Below are 21,394 nucleotides of genomic sequence, written 5' to 3'. Positions count from 1 at the left end.
CGCAGGGCTTGTAAGACAGATTTGTTCCACCTGGCCTTTGGCTCAGAATCAGTTTGATTCCCTCCCCCTTTTTCTTTTTCCTTTCTCCTCCTATGATGAGATTGCTCCCTAATTGTTTTAATATTGTATCTTAATCTTTCAAATTGTATTTTAATCAACTTGTTTGTATTATTGGTTGTTAGCCGCCCTGAGCCCGGTCTTGGCTGGGGAGGGTGGGGTATAAATAAAAAAAATATTATTATTATTATTATTAGCGATGGTGCTGCAGCAGAAGGAGAAGAAGAGGTGCCTTTGCAAGGCAGTATAATACAATCCCAGACAAACAGCACCAACACATCCTTAGAACTCCTTCACAGTTGAACTGTCATGAGTGGCTCCACTTCTGAGTTTTCGGTAGGGAACCAGGCAGAGGGCCTTCTTGGTGGTGGCACCCTCCCTGTGGAACGCCCTCCCATAAGATGTCAGGCAGATAAACCACTTCTAGAATACATCTGAAGGCAGTCCTGTTCAGAGAAGTTTCTAGTGTTTGACATTTTATTATTTTTTAGATTTTGCTGGAAGCCACCCAGAGTGGCTGGGGAAACCCAGACAGATGGGCGGAGTATAAACAAAAAAATTATTATTATTCCTCCTAATTGCAGTGGGAATTGCATGACAGAGAGAGAACACTGTGTGTCTGCATGTGTAGCGAGTGTATGCGGTGAACATATATGTGCAATGATTGTGTGCACATTGTTGACATGCAGCTCTTAGTGGGGTGGCTAACTTTACATTTGGCTTCGGGCTCAAAAAAAGCCATCAACTCTGAACTAAAAGAAGCCTGCAGAATTTCTGACCCTTTACATTGAACGCAGCTCGCCAACCATCTGTTGTTAGGCTTGTAAGGCCTTCTGTTTTTGGCATTTGAAGAAGGGGATTTTATTGAGCCACTGGTTAGCCCCTGATTTATGATTGCTAACCAGTGGCTTTTTTTGATGGCTTTTGTCATCGGTTGGGTATACTTTTGTCTGGGGTTTTTTCCCTTACAAAGCATAAAGAACTGTGGAATCATGAACAATCCTCACAGTAAACTGGAATATCTCTGTTTTGCAGGTGTAATCCCTTTCCATGGCTTTTCGATGTACGGTAAGTGGCTCTGCAATACTAGCACTGGAGCTAAAAATTGGAAGTTTGATTAATTGAATAAGTAAGTCAGTTTATATTGTTGCAATATCATATCTGTCTGTGTTTATCATACCTGGAGGTTTGGTGGAGATTAAGTTGGATTGCTGGTCTTAGTTCCAGCATTTCAGTAGGTGGGATTTCTGGAGAATGGGGCCAGAGAGTTGTTTGAGCTGTCAGGCTCCTATGTTTGGCTTGCATCTCATAGCCTTAGGATTCGGGGAATTTTTGGCAAGCAATGGGGCCTGTTGTTCATCGTTGGAGGAAGAAGAGCCTTCTTCCACATTCTGCCCCTGCCCAGGAGGCTAATTCTGATTTTTTATTAATTTTTCTATTGTTGCTGTTCTTCTTCTTCTTAATTAAATGTTAGTCACTTTATTTTGCCCAAGATAACTCAGAGCAACTTACAACCAAAGAAGTAACCAACCAAACACCCCCCCCCCCACACACATAGATACATTAAAATGAAGGTTAAAATATACATTTAAAACACCCAGCCAAGTTCTAAAAGGCCACAGATAGTTGAAGGCCACAGGCCTAGTTGTAGAAGAAAGTTCTTGTCTGGTGTATAATGAGATATAATGATGGTGTCAGGCGAGCCTCCCTGGAAAGAACGGTCCACAAACAGGGAGCCACCACAGAAAAGGTCCATTCTTGTGTTGCCGCCCTTGGGATCTATCATGGAGGGAGCACACAAGGGCTTCAGGTGATGATCACAGGTTCTGGGGTGGTTCATATTTTGCAACCAGGTTGGGGTTGCATGGAAGTACCTACCTATGGATAGTATTTATCTGGCTACCCCAGTTTCTTCACTGGTTATTTTACCAAATAAATAAATACAGTGGTGCCTCGGGTTAAGTACTTAATTCATTCTGGAGGTCTGTTCTTAACCTGAAACTGTTCTTAACCTGAAGCACCACTTTAGCTAATGGGGCCTCCTGCTGCCGCCGCACGATTTCTATTCTCATCCTGAAGCAAAGTTCTTAACCTGGAGCACTATTTCTGGGTTAGCGGAGTCTGTAACCTGAAGCGTATGTAACCTGAGGTACCACTGTAAGTAAATTTGTGTGACTTTGTATGTGCAACCCATACATTGGTCCTGATTAACAGCATTGTGCCGTCAAGCAAATCTGTCTCAACTGTGAGACTGGCATTCCCAAAGTAATCACATGTTTAAAGTGGCCTGTTGTTATTCCACTTGTCAATAAAAAGGCAATACTTGAATGACTGTTAAGAAAAGACACGATTATTCCATAGCTGCGGCTGCATTAACATACGTATTGTTCTTATTTCTACCTCCACAAAGAACTGGTGTTCGTTCAGAATATTCAGGTTTTGTCTGACATGCATCTTGTGATTTTAACAAGTAGTGGTGTTGTGATAACGAATGTCTTTTAAACTTTCAGTCGCTCCGCTTTGTTTCCTGTATAACGAACCTTCCAAGCTGTATCAGATGTTTCGCGAAATATACGTGCGCTATTTCTTCCGACTTCATTCCATCTCTTCTCACCCGTCCGTAAGTTTGCTTTGAACAAATCTGAACCTGCAAAACGCAACGAACTAAAATATGCCTGTCTCTTTTTACCGTGCCTGTTCTAAAAACTCAGGACCGCTGTCTATGCAAACCTTCGATTTGTTTGACATGTACAAAAATATTTTAAAATGTAGACCTCTGTGTTGATAAAATCTCTTGCGTATTATATATGAACGTACAAGACAGCTTTATACTGTCAGATTATTGGCCTGTTTCATAGGGATAATAGAATCACAAGTGTTGGAAGAGACCCTGAGGATCATCTAGTCCAATCCCCTGCAATGCAGGAACATTGTGATAGGAATTTTGAGGTCTTAGATATATGTTAAATGTTCATAAGTGTACCAACCAAGCACATACATAGATCAGCACAGGAAGACTGACCTGGACCATTTTGATTTTCAAACTGTCCCAAACTGACCAAAAGTTTTTTCTGCAATGTCAAAGGAAAATGGAAAAGTCTCCCCATTGTCTTTTCCTTCACAAATCCTGTCTTAAGGGTATGTCTGTGTTTGAATAGGGTGTGAGCCTATGATCTGGTCCAGGAACTAAAAGACTGGACAGGCTCCCCAGGCAATCCAATCAAGTAACCTGCCAGACAGGAGATAAACAACAACAGGAGAAAAACAACATTCAAATTTCTGTTTTAAGACCACCTTTTCTGTGATGTAGGTGTGATGTATCTGAGGGGTGGTCTTAGGTCACGCCCCTTCTGTGATGTATGTATGATGTTTCTGGGGGTGGTCTTGATCTACAGGGTGGCAATTTCAAAAGTCCTTATAAGGCCTTGTGCGCCATTGTTCTGGGTCCCTCCTTCTCTCCTGCATTTGAGGGGAGCACCCTGATGCAACAGATCAATAAAGATCAAGCTTACTAGCTGCCTTGCTTCTCAATATTCTCTGGTTGGCCTCTGTTATTCTCTCCTACCAATAGGGAACCTATGTAAGGACTCTATATGGGCTCTTGGATACCCCATAAGGGAAAAGGGCAATTTTTGTTTACAACAACATGCAGGTGTCCCTTTTAGGGATCGAACCTGCAACCTTGGTGTAAACCATGCTCTAGCCAACTGAGTTATAGAAGCAACAGTTTAAAGCCTCAGCTGGATGTCTTTTCCAATCCTGCTGAGATTCTTTAACTAGAGATCTGGAGTTTGAACCTGCGACCTAATAATAATAATAATAATAATAATAATAATAATAATAATAATAATAATTTATTATTTATACCCCGCCCATCTGGCTGGCTTTCCCCAGCCCTTCTGGGCGGCTTTCAGCAGAATATTGAAATACAATCTATCATGTCATTTTGCATGCAAAACTATGCTACCATGTGTCGGTTTAAAAGGCAAACACATTTCTTGCAGCCTCAGCTTTTTTTGAGCTAGGGTCCACTTTGTGAGATTTGTAAAGCATTGTAAAAAAAAAATGACAGATGTATACGTACAGGGATAGAAAAGAATTTCAGAAATGGGAGTGAGTTTGGAAACGAAGTCTCGCAGTCCTTGGGTCATGTTCAACCACGGCTAAAGTACTGAGCCTTCAATGACAACATCCTCTTCAGTTCGAGATTGTAATTTAATTACCTGATGCAAAATTACCCAGGTTAATTTTATCCAGGGTTAACGGGAGTTGCTCGCAACTTAAAACCTAGGCAGGGAGAAATGTGTTATATCTGAATCGGGCCAGAGTGTTTCCCACACATTAAATGTCCTGGAGAAGTTTGATATTTTGTATCCAGGGGATTAATTTAGGTCGGCTCTGGGAGGGATTCAAATGAGTTTTTGCGTTCATGGAACAAGATTCACCTCTCCCTTTGTGTGTTGCCACAACCCCTAAATCTGCTCTGGAGCGTTGGGAGAATTTCCAGCACAGGTTTATGGGGTACACAGTGAGAAGATAGGGAGGGAAAGCCCAGGGGGGTGGGATTATTGAGTTATTTTTGTTTTTGCTATGTTTTTTATTTTATTTTATTTTAGAGTTTTATTTATTTATTAATGTTCTTATGTTGCATTGGTAAACATTATCATATTACAAGGCTTATTATAATATAATTTTCAGCATGTATACAAAGTTTATATACCTAGAAGGGGGGGGGGGGACAAGGAGAAAAAAACATTCCAAAATCATATATGTACCAACACTTTGGACTTCCTGTCTATCCCGTTGTATATTCCTTTTTTAAAAAATGAATGTACTCTTATTATTGTGTATTTCTTTACATTTTACCTAATACATTCCTATATCAATATGTACCCTTGGCCTTATTTCTCAACTCAGTCTGTCTCCAACGTCAATCGAATGCTAGCATAGATAGCGAATCTTTAACATACATCTTATATCTGTCCCACTTTTCCATAAATTTTTGTTTTGAATTGCCTCTCAGGCTATTTGTCAACTGCGCCATTTCAGCAAATTCTTGTAGCTTGTTATGCCAATCGGTTATTGTCGGGACTTCTTCCTTCCACCCCTTTGCCACCAAAGTTTTTGTTATGTAGTTTATGTTTTTATATTGTGATTTTATGTTGTAGCTGCCCTGAGACCTGCAGGTATAGGGAGGTATACACATTTAATTAATTAATTAATAATTATTATTATTATTAATAATAATAATAATAGCAGCTCAGTGACAGAGTGACACAAGCTCACTTTATCAAATCTTACTGTACTACTTTGACTTGTTATATGTATGTTTTCAATCTATGCATGAACTACATTGGGTATTTTTTCACTATCTATATTTAAAACTCAGTAGTAGTAAGAGGTACACTTGTTGTATAGTTGTGCTTTTTTAAAAAGTGAATTATTATACTCTTTCTTTTTTAAAGGGCATTGTATCATTATGTTTGCTGTTTGAAACCCTTCTCCAAACCCATCTACCACAGCTGTTTTATCACCTTCGAGAAATTGGAGCACAACCGTAAGTATTTTCCCTTATATTTAAAAACTTGACACCATCGTCATCATATTTGCATGCCACCTTTCTGTAGTTAAACCCATGCTCGAGGCAGCTTACAACTTGAAAAGGTTTACTAAATTACAAATACAGTGGTGCCTTGGTTCTCAAACTTAATCCGTTCCGGAAGTCCGTTCCAAAACCAAAGCGTTCCAAAACCAAGGCGTGCTTTCCCATAGAAAGTAATGCAAAATGGATTAATCCGTTCCAGACTTTTAAAAAGAACCCCTAAAGCAGCAATTTAACATGAATTTTACTATCTAACGAGACCATTGATCCATAAAATGAAAGCAATAATGTGCTGCACTATAAAATAAATAAGACAGTATTGTAGATGATAAAAATTAAAATTATTTTTTTTCCTTACCTGCACTGAAGATGATGATGATAATAATAATAATAATAATAATAATAATAATAATAATAATAATAATAATAATTTATTTGTACCCCGCCCATCTGGCTGGGGTTCCCCAGCCACTCTGGGCGGCTTCCACAAAGACCAAAAATACACTAAGATGTCGCACGTTAAAAACTTCCCTGAACAGGGCTGCCTTAAGAAGTCTTCTGAATGTCAGGTAGTGGTTCATCTCTTTGACATCTGATGGGAGGACGTTCCACAGGGTGGGCGCCACTACCAAGAAGGCCCTCTGCCTGGTTCCCTGTAGCTTTGCTTCTCGCAATGAGGAAACCGCCAGAAGGCCCTTGGCGCTGGCCCTCAGCGTCCAGGCAAAACCATTGGGGGTGGAGACACTAGTCATTGTTTGGATGGGGGGCTTTTATCCATTTCTGCAGTCGCACAGTAAATCAATCAATCAATCAGTAGCTGAACTGGGTTCCACATGGTCACAAAAACAAATGAACCGAAAAAGCCTCAAAAACAAAAAAAATGCAAAATTAATAGCAAAACCAAAAGCACCAAATATAAGCTCAAAATACTACCTCAGAACACTGCAATCAGAAACAGATGGCTTGAATTATAATGGGGGGATGCAAAATAGCAGTGCAACAGTTAAAAACGGAAATGGAAGGTTTCAATTATAATGGGGGACACAAATTAGCAGTGCAATGGTAGAAACAGAAGCTCAGGCCTCAAAACGGAGCATGTTCGACTTTCGAAGCAATGTTTGCAAACCGGAACACAGACTAAGCTGTTCGAAAACCGAGGTACCACTGTATAACATAACTAGTCATAAACAATAAATAAAACACATAAAAAGTACACAAGCAAAGTGAACAATTTCCACATCAATCATAATAAGTTATAAAGATGAAATAATGGTAGCAATAATAGCAAGAAAAGCCCCCAAGAAAACTCCCTAAACAATAAAAGTAAATATTTTATATTTTGACACCAACATGGGAAAACTCATTTAGCGACTTTAAACTCCTGTAGCAATTTAGCTGAGAAGGTGCTAAATACAGTCAAACCTCGGATCCTGAACGCCTCCGTTTTGGAACATTTTGGCTCCTAAACGCCGAAAACCCAGAAGTAAATGTTCTGGTTTTCAAACGTTTTTTGGAAGCTGAACATCCGACGCGGCTTTCGCTTGAGTGCAGGAAGCTCCTACAACCAATCGGAAGGCACGCCTCGGTTGTCGAACATTTCAGAAGCTGAACAGGCTTCCAGAACGGATTATGTTCGACAACCGAGGTTTGTCTGTATTTGGAATGTCCTAAAAATGATCGATCCTTCCTTATTTAGGAGACCACTGTAAGCAGATGAAAACATTATCAGGATTCTAATAACACTTGTAATGTAACAAACACCATGGACTGATACAAAATATAGATTGTGAAATAATATGCAGTGGAAAATGTTGACAATAGGACCCAGGGAGGGGCTGGTGGGAAATCTCGAGATTCAGAGAAATCTCTTTATATGGATATGTATTTGGTATTGTTATAACTTTACACTTATAAAATCAAATAAAAACGATATACCATATTTTTTCGTGTATAACACACACCCGTGTATAAGACTCCCCCTATTTTTGAAAACTCAAAATTAAGAAAATGGGGGGAGATTGCCCCCACGCATAAGACTACCCCCTCTTTTTAACATTATTTTTAGTAAAAAAAACAACACCCTAGTATTATACACGGAAAAGTACAGTACCGTATTTTTCGCCCTATAGGACGCACATTCCCCCCTCCAAAAATGAAGGGGAAATGTGTGTGCGTCCTATGGGGCGAATGCAGGCTTTCGCTGAAGCCTGGAGAGCGAGAGGCATCGGTGCGCACCGACCCCTCTCGCTCTCCAGGCTTCAGGAAGCTATTCGCAAGCCTTGCGAGCCTGGGGGAGTTCCCGCGGGCTCGCAAGGCTTGCGGGCAGCAGCCTGCAGCCCGAAGCACGGGGTGCCCTCCGGAGGACGCCCCGTGCTTCGGGAAGGTGTCCGCAAGTCTTGTGCTCCCGGCGGGAGGTCCCGCCGGGCTCGCAAGGCTTGCAGGCAGTAGCCTGTTCTGGGGTCGGGGGAAGCTCAGGGGGGGAAATAATTTTTTTTTCTTTATTCCCCCCCCCCCCAAAAAAACCTAGGTGCGTCCTATGGGGCGGTGCGTCCTATAGGGCGAAAAATACGGTATGTCGTTCCTCCCAGCAGTGTCTAACTCGTTGGGATCCACTACTGAATCAAAGTCTAATGAGGGTAGGAACACCAGAAATATCACAATTCAAATACAGGCTAAAAAATTAAGAAGCGGGTCCCAAAACACGTTTTTTGGGTTAAAGATGTTTTTTCAGGTCTGAAAAAGTTAAAGACTCCTGCTTCAAGGTACAAACTCAGAGTAACAAAAATCAAGGTTGACAACTTTGCTTACCTGCGTGGAGACACATAACATTTGCTGTTACCCTAAGGGGAATGCATTTACAATTGATGCTAAACAGTACTTTCTTTTTCGATTTTGAATATTGAAATACTGTTAAGCTCAAGAAGCAGATAGCAAATAGATTCTGAATTAGTGAACTGAGTGTATCATGCCAGATTTAGCATTAAGAAGAATTACTTTCTTTAGTTGGCTTTGGCTTTAGCTGCGCTCTTTTCCGTTTAAGGCTCAGAAATCCACATAAGCACATCTAAGTCAAAAGGCAAATCCACCGTGATTGTATGTTATGGGGAAATATAACAGTGTGTGTTTCTTTCCACTCATAGTCTAAGGATATCATTTAAATGGATGGTACGAGCATTCTCCGGCTACTTAGCTACAGATCAACTTCTGCTTTTGTGGGACAGAGTTCTGGGATACAACTCTCTGGAAATTCTTGCCGGTAATTAAAACATATTTTGGTGATGGTATTCACATTCTCCCTTTTTAAAGAAAAATGATATCAACACAAGAGGCTTCAGTTTCCTCGTGTGCAATTGCATGGTTTCAGTAGCTTTTCATTGTGTGACCTCCGACTCAGTGTCTTAAAACTTAGAATTTTGGAAACGGAGAGTGGCTGGGCCTCTGTCCTGTTCACTCCTGCTATTCTGAGAACTGGCATAAAAGTAAAGGGACCCCTGACCATTAGGTCCAGTCATGGCCGACTCTGTGGTTGTGGCGCTCATCTCGCTTTACTGGCCGAGGGAGCCGGCGTTTGTCCGCAGACAGCTTCCGGGTCATGTGGCCAGCATGACTAAGCCACTTCTGGCGAACCAGAGCAGCACACAGAAACGCTGTTTACCTTCCCACCGGAGCGGTCCCTATTTATCTACTTCACTTTGACGTGCTTTCAAACTGCTAGGTTGGCAGGAGCAGGGACCAAGCAACGGGAGCTTCGAACTGCCGACCTTCTGATTGGCAAGCCCTAGGCTCTGTGGTTTAGACCATAGCGCCACCCGTGTCCCGTTTATAATACAAATACTAATACCAATCATTCAAATACTGCTTTATATAATTTAGGTAGTCCCCCGCGTGCTAGATTTAATGGTGTGATGATTTTCTTTATTTCTGCGTTGCAGAAGCTTATTAATTTCAATTATATTCTGGTCAAAATAATAATCCCTTATACAACAGCTGCAATATTAATAACTTCTATTCGTGTTGACACATGATTTATAGAACTACAAGTAAGGCAAATATCACATTAAGAAATTCTTAATATATTTATTCTGTTGAGCACTTTAAGTGACTTTCTCGTACGTCTTTTCTTTAAAACGAAACTGTCACAAATTGACTAGAATGGCGCATTTAAGCTGGCTATATAGTATTTCCCAAACTAAGTATTACTGAATTGAACGTAAAGAATAGCTAGACCAAAATATCTGTAGCAACTAATTAGTAGGCCGCCAGTCTAAATATTGTGCATTCTTTTTCAGTCCTGGCAGCTGCTGTGTTTGCTTTCCGAGCTGTGAATCTAATGGAGGTGACATCACTGGCTGCAGCTGAAGTAAGGATAAGTTTCAGTGGGAGAAAATGGAAATAGTTTGTGACATCTTGCCAACCACAGTAATTTAAGCTCCGTGTGCACATAGCATGCAATGTGAGGCTCTCTGCTGAAATTCTTATCACGGCTAAATATTCAAAGGAAGTTATGAAAATATATGGATGAAGCTCATGATACTCCTATGACAAATACAAAGGAGAATGTTTAAACTGGGTTATAAACACGATGAAATAATTGAATTATTTTTTTTCAATTACACTTAGGGCCTTTCATATACTTTGAGTGTACGCTTTTTAAAATATGCACCACGGTTCTGAGAGGTATGATAGAGAAATTCCTAAATCTACTTTAGGGCAATACTTTTATTAGGCCAACCAAAGCGTGCAAGTTTTCGAGTTCTGCTGAACTTCAGTCAGGGCAGAGGCTGAACAAGGCAAGAGGAGAGGATAGAAATTGGCTGGTGGTGAAGCTCTGAATCTTCATCTGCTAATAGCCTTCCAGAATATTGGAGGAAGTAGCAAGTGTTCAGATGAGGCTTTCTCCCTCGTTGCTTTGTTTTACCATCTAGCCTGATAAAGGCTATTTTGGGACATGTTAGTTGCCTTAATAAATGGTAAAGGTAAAGGGACCCCTGACCATTAGGTCCAGTCATGGCTGATTCTGGGGTTGCGGTGCTCATCTTGCTTTATTGGCCGAGGGAGCCAGCGTACAGTTTCCAGGTCATATGGCCAGCATGACTAAGCCGCTTCTGGTGAACCAGATCAGCACACGGAAACGCCGTTTACCTTCCCGCCGGAGCGGTACCTATATATCTACTTGCACTGGACGTGCTTTCAAACTGCTAGGTTGGCAGGAGCAGGTGCCGCGCAACGGGAGCTCACCCCGTCACGGGGATTCGAACCGCCAACCTTCTGATTGGCAAGTCCTAGGCTCTGTGGTTTAACCCACAGCGCCACCTGCATCCCTTAATAAATGGTACTGCCCTAATAATAGATTTTGGAACCCTTTTCCTGGGCCAACATGACTACTTTTTAACTTTTTTGGGGGAAAAAATATGTTTACTACAAACCATTTCTGCTATGTGTAGATTTTCAAAAGACACTCTCACGGTGCAGTTCTAAACACCTGCTCAGAAGTAACCTTACTTCTCGCAGTGCGGGAACCGCCAGAAGGCCCTCAGAGCTGGACCTCAGTGTCCGGACTGAACGATGGGGGTGGAGACGCTCCTTCAGGTATACTGGGCTGAGGCCGTTTAGGACTCTAAAGGTCAGCACCAACACTTTGAATTGTGCTCGGAAATGTACTGGAAGCCAATGTAGATCTTTCAGGACAGGTGTGATATGGTCTTGGCGGCCACTCCCAGTCACCAGTCTGGCTGCTGCATTCTGGATTAGTTGTAGTTTCCGGGCCATCTTTAAAGGTAGCCCAAGTTCGAGTACATCACAGTAGTCCAAGCGGGAAATAACCAGAGCATGCACCACTCTGGCGAGACAGTCCGCAAGCAGGTAGGGTCTCAGCCTGCGTACCAGATGGAGCTGGTAGACAGCTGCCCTGGACACAGAATTGACCATGCATAATTTTACACATCAAAATTATGTGCAAATGTTGTAACCTCTTCTTGTAGGGGAGTTTTTCCAGCTTCCTTAGCATTTCGGTTGCTAGTTTCCATGTCTCCAATATCCTGATGATAGTTATTACAAGTTTGGTCACACCATTGTTTTCTTCTGCTTTCCTAATGATCCATACTGTAGAATCCACCTTCTTCATAGCTGCTGCAATACTGTGTGGACTTCTTCACCTAGCTATAACCATGACCCTAAGATCTCATTCCTGCCAGTCACTGCTGGCTCAGTGTATATTATTATTATTTATTGAATTTATATATCACCCTATACCTGGAGGTCTCAGGGCGGTTCACAGAACAAAATCCAAATATAAAACCACAAAATTTATAATCAAAATAACAACAACCCAACCCCCCCCAAAACCCCCCATTTTAAAAGGACAGGGGTGCCCAAACGTTTTTTAAAGAGGGCCAGATTTGATGAAGTGAAAATGCATGTGGGCCGACCAAATTGTTGACTTTTTTTAGGACTGAAGTTTTTTTTGGGATTTTACCCCAGGAAATAAACTGCCGGGGCCGGATTAAACTGACTGGTGGGCCCGATTAGGCCCCCGAAACGGACTTTGGACATCCCTGGCATAGGATATCTATCAAATCAACCAAAGGCCCAGTTAAAAAGGAACTTTTTCCCCTGGTGCCTAAAGGTTTATAATGAAGTTAGGATATTTTGCCCCAATGTACGACACTTTATACATACTTGCACTGAATCACATTTTCCCGTTTTATTCCCCATTTGTCCAAACCCTAATTCTCTCTAAGAGCAGCAGAACTACCAACAGGAAACTGGCATTTCCTTGCTGTATCATTAAAGGTCTCCCTTTTTGTTTCTCTCATCTTACCTGTATTAGTCACCTTGCCTTCAAAGGAATGAACTTTGTCCTGAAGAGCTAGTTTTTCAGTTATTGCATCATGTCGACACAAGTTGTACCCAGCAGGTAGATAGTTGTACATGTGGCAATCTGGGTGACATTCTAATTTGGGATTTTCCTTTGGGGGATTTTTTTTAAGCTACGTCCAGTGCTGTGAGGTTTGATGAGGTTTTCTGAAAAGCTTCCTGGCCCCATTGTGTTGGCAAACTCGCCAACGTTCTTAACTTTCCCAACTCCTTAATTCAATTCTTCATCTCTAGGGCTCCAGCTCATCTGCAGATCTCTCTCCAGACTTTTACTAAATATGGCTAGCTTTCCCCCAGTTAGGTAAAATGACTGGCCTTCAAAAAAGGGTGTGTTTGGCTAGTTTGCAGACCCAAAGCTATTCAGGTGGCTGGGCTGCTATGAAGCTCAACAGGCATGAACAAGATTACAGCTAAAGATGGTTAAGGTCATATCCAAACACATTCAGTCCCATGCAAGAATGGGGCAGATTTTATTGTGAATGCCTTTGGCTACATGCAATAAATTGATTGATTACGACTTAAGAGTAGACATACATAGGCTAATACTGCACCCGTGTTGGAGCCCAGAAACGTGGCTCTCTTTCACCTTGGCTAAAATTACAGTTTAGTTTTCATTTTTTTAAATCTCCCAGGAATTCAGCTAAACTATATTCTACTGCTGAACTAAATCTGTACTTGTAGCTTTTCACTTCAAATATGCTAGCTTTACTCTTTCCAGACTTTGCTTCCGTTAAGGCTTATCTGTAGTTAATCTGTCTTAATTGCTAGAGTAGAGGTAAAAAATTGTAAATTGCTGCAGGATTACCTTCTTAGGGCTTTGTTCTTAAATCTGTTCTAACCCTGGTTTAACTTTAATGTAAAGGTAAAGGGACCCCTGACCGTTAGGTCCAATCACAAATGACTCTGGGGTTGCAGCGCTCATTTCGCTTTACTGGCCGAGGGAGCCAGCATACAGCTTCCGAGTCATGTGGCCAGCATGACTAAGCCGCTTCTGTCAAACCAGAGCAGCGCACGGAAACGCCATTTACCTTCCCACCGGAGCAGTACCTATTTATCTACTTGCACTTTGACGTGCTTTCAAACTGCTAGGTTGGCAGGAGCAGGGACCAAGCAACAGGAGCTCACCCCGTCGCGGGGATGCTCTGTGGTTTAGACCACAGCACCACCACATCAACTTTAATGTAGGTTGTGCTTAATTTATATGTGCACAGGTGCTTATCTTGTCCAACTCTTTGCCGCCTTCTTGACATTTTTCCTTTGGGCTGTGATATTACAAACAAATAAATATAACTTGAGGTAGGGACGCGGGTGGCGCTGTGGGTTAAACCACCGAGCCTAGGACTTGCTGATCAGAAGGTCGGCGGTTCAAATCCCTGCGACTGGACCTAATGGTCAGGGGCCCCTTTACCTTTACCTTATGAACTGATGAGCAATGAGAGCAAGAAAATTTTCATATACAGTTGTACCTTGGATCCCAAACACCTTAGTACTCGGATGTTTTGGCTCCCGAACGCCTCAAACCTAGAAGTGATCCAGTTTGTGAACTATTTTTGGAAGCTGAATGTCCAACGGGCGTCCGCAGCTTCCGATTGGCTGCAGGAGCTTCCTGCAGCCAATCAGAAGCCGCGCTTTGGTTTCTGAACTTTTTGGAAGTCGAATGGACTTCCGGAACGGATTCTGTATGACTTCCAAGGTACGACTGTACTACGACCCCATTCACACATAATAAGGCAGATTTCTAACTTGCTGTGGTTTTCCGAGAATCAGTTCTGTGTTTATATGGGCTGCCAGGTGGCTCTCGCTTCGCTCCTCCCCTGACAAGAACAAGACAAACCTTGGCTTTGTGTTATCTCTGACCCAGGGATCATACTAGGCTCTCTTAACAGACAACAATTTCTAGCCAAGCTGCAGCCGTGGTTTGTTGTTGGCTTGCTGTTCATGACTTATTAAGGAGCAAAAAAAACCCATAATAAGGGCTTTGGAAATATCCCCTGGTTTATCCCACTTACATTGAGAGGAGGGGGAAAATGAAATGTGAGTGATCAGGCTGTACACAGGAATGCTCTTGTTCTCAGTTAACAGTGATAAGCCAGAAAACCTTTGTGTGTGTGTGTGTGTGTGTGTGTGTGAGAGAGAGAGAGAGAGAGAGAGAGAGAGAGAGAGAGACTCTTTAAAACATTACTAAATAATAGTGGATCGTCCTGAACCCCTGAGCAAGGTAATATTAAAGAAAATGCAAAACCATTTCATTACCAATCACCTTCTTTCTGTGTTCAACGCTTCAAGAGTTACCCACACATCCGCTATTTGCCTAACTCAATTAAGGGAGCTATATTTAAAAGGTTCATCCATACTCATTCTGCAGGACATAAGTCGTGCCCTTATGCAATTTAAAACTTTGAGCTGATGAGTACACTTTCCAGTATTTGCATCGTCATATATTTTCAGAAACCACAGATGCTCATGGTGTTTGGTTCTTCCTCCCCCCTCCCCTTGCTAGATTGGTACTATTGCTTTTTTTGTTGTTGTTACTAATACATTTTAAAGTCTTTTTAGTCCCCAAGTGGCCCACATTTGATTCGGTTTACTAGAACATTTTTAAAACAGCAGGTTTTTTCCCCCATTTACTTTATGACTAGAAAAAAACTGTTGTCCAAAATAATAATAATGGCATGGTATCAATACAGAAACAGAAACTCCCTATCTAAGGCAGACAATCTAAAGGTCTGCTGTGGGGGATCCACGGTCATCCTACAACCTTTGGCTATACAGATCTCATATATTTCTAATGGAAGGAAATATCATTACCATGGAGCCACCACAGAAAAGTCCCTAACATCAGTAGTGATCATCTCTATATCAGATGGTGATGCCACCTGCGAAAAGGCCATATTCCAAAACTTAAAAAAATGGGGAGACAAATGTCAGAGGATATGGTTACTTAAATATCCAAGACTTGGGCTCTAAAGCTTTAAAGATTAACACCTTAGTTGCCATGAGAAGATTAACTATGATTTATTATGTTTCCATAAATGATCCTTCCATTCATCCCTACCCCCCACCCCTGTCCCACTTCTTAACAGTTTCATGATATTGTGTAGATTGCACGGTATAACCTTTTCTGTCCAGGCATCATTTACGTCTGGACAAAATGTCCCTCAAAATATTTGGACTGGGGAGAGTGATCTTTGCATTTTGCTGCCTTTATGAAAGTGGGTCATCTGCACATGATTATGCTAAGCACTCTTACTTTAAAATAAGATTTTAAAAAATAAATGTCGCTCTCACTGAGAAGGCTCACCGTGAAGCATTCTTACAAATCAAGACTTATTCCGCAAGTACTACTCCAGACAAGCAGGATAAGGGTTCCTAACGTACAATTATTTTTAGATACAAGGTGAAATGTTAGACTGTCTTCCGCACCCATGATACCACATATATTTGAATGAGGCCTAAATCCTAAAATAAGGATTCAGTGTACTTGATCCCACTGTGTATAGGACTCTCATAGTACGGTTCAGAATTAAAGGGAATTTCTGTAGATAAAAGCAAAAGCAGGTAAATTAAGGAGATGTTGCAATTATTTTTTTAAGCGACCATTATAAACATAACGTGACATTTTCCCCTTTTATTCCAGGCTGTACTTGCTGATCTTTCGACTCTGAAAGTTATGCCTCTTCTTCAGATTTTTCTGTTCGCCACCGGCACTTGATGTTCCTCAGAGCTGCTGTGCTGCACTGCTAGACTTTCATCAGACGCTAATAATAAACTATGCAACACTTTCGTTAAAATCAAGCTCAAATGTTAATGGGCGGAATTCTGCAAGAGTTAAAACTGCACTTCTCACATGGAAACCCCCCCCCCATTGCTTTTTGCATATCAAGTTAGCGCTGCTGCATGCTGCTGAATTTTAGCCAAACTGCAGTACCTGGATGTAATGCAAATCACATAACAGCCAATCCACCTAAGTGATAACCCCCAAACGCATGTACAATTAAATGCACCGAAAAGGAAATAGCGTATAATCATTCTAGAGTTCAGTTCTGCCTTTCTGACGCTGTGAGGTGGGGAAAGGATGTCTTCACTTATAATCTATTATCCAGTCACACCATCCGTCATCTTAAAAGTCCTGCAATACTTGAAAAAAAAAAGTATTTCTGTAAAGTATTTAACTTTAAAAGTGTAATAATAACACTTCCTTTGAAAAATCGCAGCAATACCTCTCTTTGCAACCTTTCTATATCATTCCTGATGGAAGAAGCATCTTGTTTTATTGTTCTTGGCTGGAGGCCGTGGACGAGTTTAGAGTTGAAGGTGGTATGATGGAGGCATCCTTTTTCTGTGACGTACTCCCTTTCCCCTTTCCCCTGCTTTTCTCTTTGGACCAACAGGTCTTGTAAGTTTTTGAAACGCTCCAAAAACCTCCAAAACCTGTTCGTTTTGGAGCTGACAGCAGGACCGATTGGCAACAGTTGTCCTTATCATAGAACCTTCCGTGCCGTGAAAGAAACTAATCTTTCTCTTCCAACCCTTACCAACTTATTCTCAACCCTTTATCTGTGGTGGTTCTGCTTTGCAAAGCTTTATATTACAGATAAAAATGCCTCGGCGCAGCTTTCTTCAGAACCTATCAAAGCCTTTCTGAACGTGAGCCAAAGCAGTTGCTTGTGAATGACGTCAATAGTTTTCTCCCCCCCTAGCTCCCACCTCCTCTTTAGGAGCTGAATGTGCTGCATCTGCCATTTCCCTAGCCCCTGCTGGTCTAGGAACTTGTGTATCAACTCGCTGAGTCTAAGCTCGTATTGCTGCGTGACTTGAGTCGCGCTGCCGTCGGGACAGACAGTCTTTTACCGATGATGATTCCTTGCCCCCCCCCTTTTCTCCAGGGATTCCAGTAAGCCTCCCTAAAATCCTAATTGATTACCAGGTTGTTCTAATTTAACCACATACAGCTGTTGGCCAAGATTGGATGTCGAGACCTCATTCGCGGTAAAGCTGTATCATTGATATGCTGCGTTAACTTTTGGCCAATTTGTTTCACGAGGTCCACTTTGCTCTTGCAATTCCCAGCGGCCTAAAGACGTAACTTGTAATACTTTTTTTTCCCCATCTAAAGGAAGTTTTATGAACGTTCCTCAGCTCTAAGAAGTTGTCTGTCATTTGCAGTATTCAAATCTTTGTAGAAAAGAGAACGGCATGGCATGAGCAGATCCACAAAATGTCTCGTCCCCCCCCCCAGCATAGACCTTACTGCAAAGAAACTTGCACCAGGGACTTGAGAGTCACTTGTCCACCTGATACGTGTGGCACTCTCATCATCCAGATTTTGAGCTGTCAGCAAAGCTGAAAAATGATTTCAAGTCCAAATTTAAATTTATGCTCTGTTGCATGTAAGATGGTGGCTACCTACACTGATATTTGCCCATTTCCCGAAAGCGTATTTTAAAGGTTGAGTTGAATAATTTAAAAGTATTTTATTTATTGTGCTGTACACAGCCTTTCTGTTGTTGTGAAGCTTCCATTGCATTGACCTTGGAGCTTAATTCCTCCTTTTGTTAACTGAAATAATAAAAATGTTGTTTTCTTTCATAATATATATTCTGGCTGCAGAATCTGTTGTTCAGTTTTGGGATACAGTGGTACCTCGGGTTACATACCCTTCAGGTTACATACGCTTCAGGTTACAGACTCCACTAACCCAGAAATAGTACCTCGGGTTAAGAACTTCAGGATGAGAACAGAAATCGTGCTCCGGTGGTGTAGAAGTGAAAAATCATGGGAGACGAGAGAGGCAGGTGTAGCTAGGCGTCTGTCCAGGGCGGACCCTGGGAGCCTGTTTTATTGAATATTGCAAGCATTGCCACAGGTGGGCCTGTGGCTGATTGGTTGATACATACACACAGAAACTTGTAATTGGTTAACATAAGTACTAAGGCGGGAATTACATGTGAAAGGTGGGGATTACATGTTGTCAGAGACGGCCCCCAGGTCTCAGCTCACAGAAGACCAACGCTAGGCAGCAGAACTGTACAAAGTCTTTATTGAAGTTTAGTTCCCATTTTCAAACCCTAGCGTGCGTCTCTACGTCTAGACCCTAGACCAGCGAAGCCTCGTCTGAGTCTCCGCCCCCTGTACACCAGTTTAAGACTCTAGCCTTACTCCACCTTCTACGCTTCTCCTTCCTCCTCTGGGTCCTACTACCCCCCTGGGTGCCTTCCTTCCTGGACGCCTCGGAAGCGGACCCTTCGGACTCCTCCCCCTCTCTTCGCCGGGCTTTAGGACCCGGCTCCCTCTCCGGGCTGCTCATTGCGCCCCCCTCTTGTACATTTGAACTTGGCGCGCGCGCGCTGCCCCTGACCTTCCTTTTGACCGTTTCCTCGCTCTCTGATGCAGGCGTGGCTAACCCTGACTCATGTCCTTCCGCTGACGGAAAGCTGCCTGCTGCCGATGCTTGGGACTCCTCCCCCTTACTGCTCTCCGGTGGGGAAGCTGGTCCCGATTTCCAGCTGCTGCTTTCTGAGTCCCCTCTGGCCCCTCCTTCCTGGGGTGTTCCCTCTGGCAACCCCCTAGCTCTGACCACGGGAGCCCCTTTCTGTGAATCCTCTGATTCGCTGGAGAGACTTAGAGACCTCGGATGGCTATCATCGCTGACCTCTCCCTCGGATTCCTCTCCCTCGGTCTCCAATCCCTCCCTTTCCTGTCCCTCTGCTCCTGAACCCCTGACACATGTGATCATTTATCATTGATGGAGAGAAGGCTAGGAATCGGAGCTAGAACTAGACAGGCATGAAGCCTCCTAATTGAATTGTAACTAGGGATTAATTGGCACAAACAATATAACAATCAAGTTCTATAGATGCGGGCCTTCTCGGTAGTGGCGCCCGCCCTGTGTAACGCCCTCCCATTAGATGTCAAGAGAGAAATAAACAACTACCTGACTTTTAGAAGACATTTGAAAGCAGCCCAGGTTAGGGAAGTTTGTAATGTTTGATGTTTTATTGTGTTTTTAATATTCTATTGGAAGCCGCCCGAAGTGGCTGGGGAAACCCAGCCAGATGGGCGGGATATGAATTTATTATTACAGTGGTACCTCGGGTTAAGTACTTAATTCGTTCTGGAGGTCCGTACTTAACCTGAAACTGTTCTTAACCTGAAGCACCACTTTAGCTAATGGGGCCTCCTGCTGCTGTCGCACCGCTGGAGCACGATTTCTGTTCTCTCCCTGGAGCAAAGTTCTTAACCTGAAGCACTATTTCTGGGTTACCGGAGTCTGTAACCTGAAGCGTATGTAACCTGAAGCGTATGTAACCCAAGGTACCACTGTATTATTATTATTATTATTATTAATTCATACCCCGCCCGTCTTGCTGGATTTCCCCAGCCACTCTGGGCAGCTTCCAATAGATGATGATGATGATGATGATGATGATGATGATGATGATGATAATTCTGTACATCATTCCCCAGGAATAAGCATCACTGAACTCAGCACAGCTTGCTTACTTCTGACTGCACTGGTCTTCTTCTTGTTCTTCATGTACGTTTGTTAGCTGCTTTATCTTGCCCAAGGCAAGTCAGAGCGACTTACAACCAAAAAAATTGAACCAGTTTGCATTGTATGAAGTAGCCCCATAGTAGCCCCATAGGTTTCAATTCTATATAGACTTAACCTGGGGTAAGTCTAATTCTGGGTTTCCCAAACTCGGGTCTCCCAGCTGCCCCAGAACCACAACTCCCATCATCCTAGCCAGCAGGACCAGTGGTCAGGGATGATGGGAACTGCAGTCCAAAAACAGCTAGAAACCAGAGCTTGGAAACCCTGGTTCTATTGAACCTCCTTGGGTTAGCTTCTGAATAAACATGCATAGAAATACAGTGGTACCTCGGGTTACATACGCTTCAGGTTACATACGCTTCAGGTTACAGACTGCACTAACCCAGAAATAGTGCTTCAGGTTAAGAACTTTGCTTCAGGGAGAGAACAGAAATCGTACTCCGGTGGCGCGGCGGCAGCAGAAGGCCCCATTAGCTAAAGTGGTGCTTCAGGTTAAGAACAGTTTTAGGTTAAGAACAGACCTCTGGAACGAATTAAGTACTTAACCCGAGGTACCACTGTATCAGGAAGTTTTTAATATCTAAAGTTTTTACAATTTTTTAATGTGCTTTAAGCCGCCCAGAGTGGCTGGGGAAACCCAGCCAGATGGACAGGGTATAAATAATTTATTATTATTATTATTATTATTATTAGGGGGGAAAGTATTTGACCCCTGCTAAATTTGCCCGTTTGCCCTCTGACCAAGAAAGGACCAGTCCATAATTTTAATGGTAGGTTTATTGTAGCTGTGAGAGACAGAATAACAGGAAAACCCCCAGAAACCCAGAAGACAAAAGTCAGAGATGGATGTGCATTATGTATTATTATTATTATTATTATTATTATTATCATCAGCCACTTCGATTTTTTTATTAAGCGGTATACAATTTGTGATAGCTTGTTTGTACGAATGAGTCCTCACGGGTCAAACATTTATAACATCTCACAAAGCTTTTGCGCTCACACATTCAGCTTTGAGACATCAAGTGTTGAGGAAACCAATTGATGAGAAGCCAAGTGATGTTATCTGCATGCGTGACTGTATCTCCAGCTCCCAACTTCCATACGAAGATAGTACAGTGATACCTCTGGTTACGTACTTAATTCGTTCCGGAGGTCCGTTCTTAACCTGAAACTGTTCTTAACCTTAAGCACCACTTTAGCTAATGGGGCCTCCCACTACCGCCGCACGATTTCTGTTCTCATCCTGAAGAAAAGTTCTTAGCCCGAGGTACTATTTCTGGGTTAGCGGAGTCTGTAACCTG

The 21,394-nt window shown here is 42.4% G+C and overlaps 1 protein-coding gene across 3 annotated transcripts in view; it reads left to right on the top strand.

Annotated features, from left to right (window-relative positions):
• TBC1D19 (TBC1 domain family member 19) overlaps window positions 1-18,129 on the top strand; it is a 74,445-nt gene extending 56,316 nt beyond the window's left edge. For all 3 annotated transcript variants that reach the window (XM_077934403.1, XM_028743598.2, XM_028743597.2), the window contains 6 exons: window positions 1,093-1,125; window positions 2,568-2,677; window positions 5,523-5,614; window positions 8,800-8,915; window positions 9,949-10,019; window positions 16,173-18,129. In XM_077934403.1, the coding sequence (XP_077790529.1) occupies window positions 1,093-1,125; window positions 2,568-2,677; window positions 5,523-5,614; window positions 8,800-8,915; window positions 9,949-10,019; window positions 16,173-16,247 (497 nt within the window). In that variant the 3' untranslated portion in view covers window positions 16,248-18,129. The remainder of the gene's footprint in view (window positions 1-1,092; window positions 1,126-2,567; window positions 2,678-5,522; window positions 5,615-8,799; window positions 8,916-9,948; window positions 10,020-16,172) is intronic.
• The last annotated feature ends 3,265 nt before the right edge of the window (window positions 18,130-21,394 follow it).

This window comes from Podarcis muralis, chromosome 9 (genome assembly GCF_964188315.1).
Source record: "Podarcis muralis chromosome 9, rPodMur119.hap1.1, whole genome shotgun sequence".
NCBI classification, from domain to species: domain Eukaryota; kingdom Metazoa; phylum Chordata; class Lepidosauria; order Squamata; family Lacertidae; genus Podarcis; species Podarcis muralis.
This window is presented reverse-complemented; position numbering and strand designations above follow the sequence as displayed.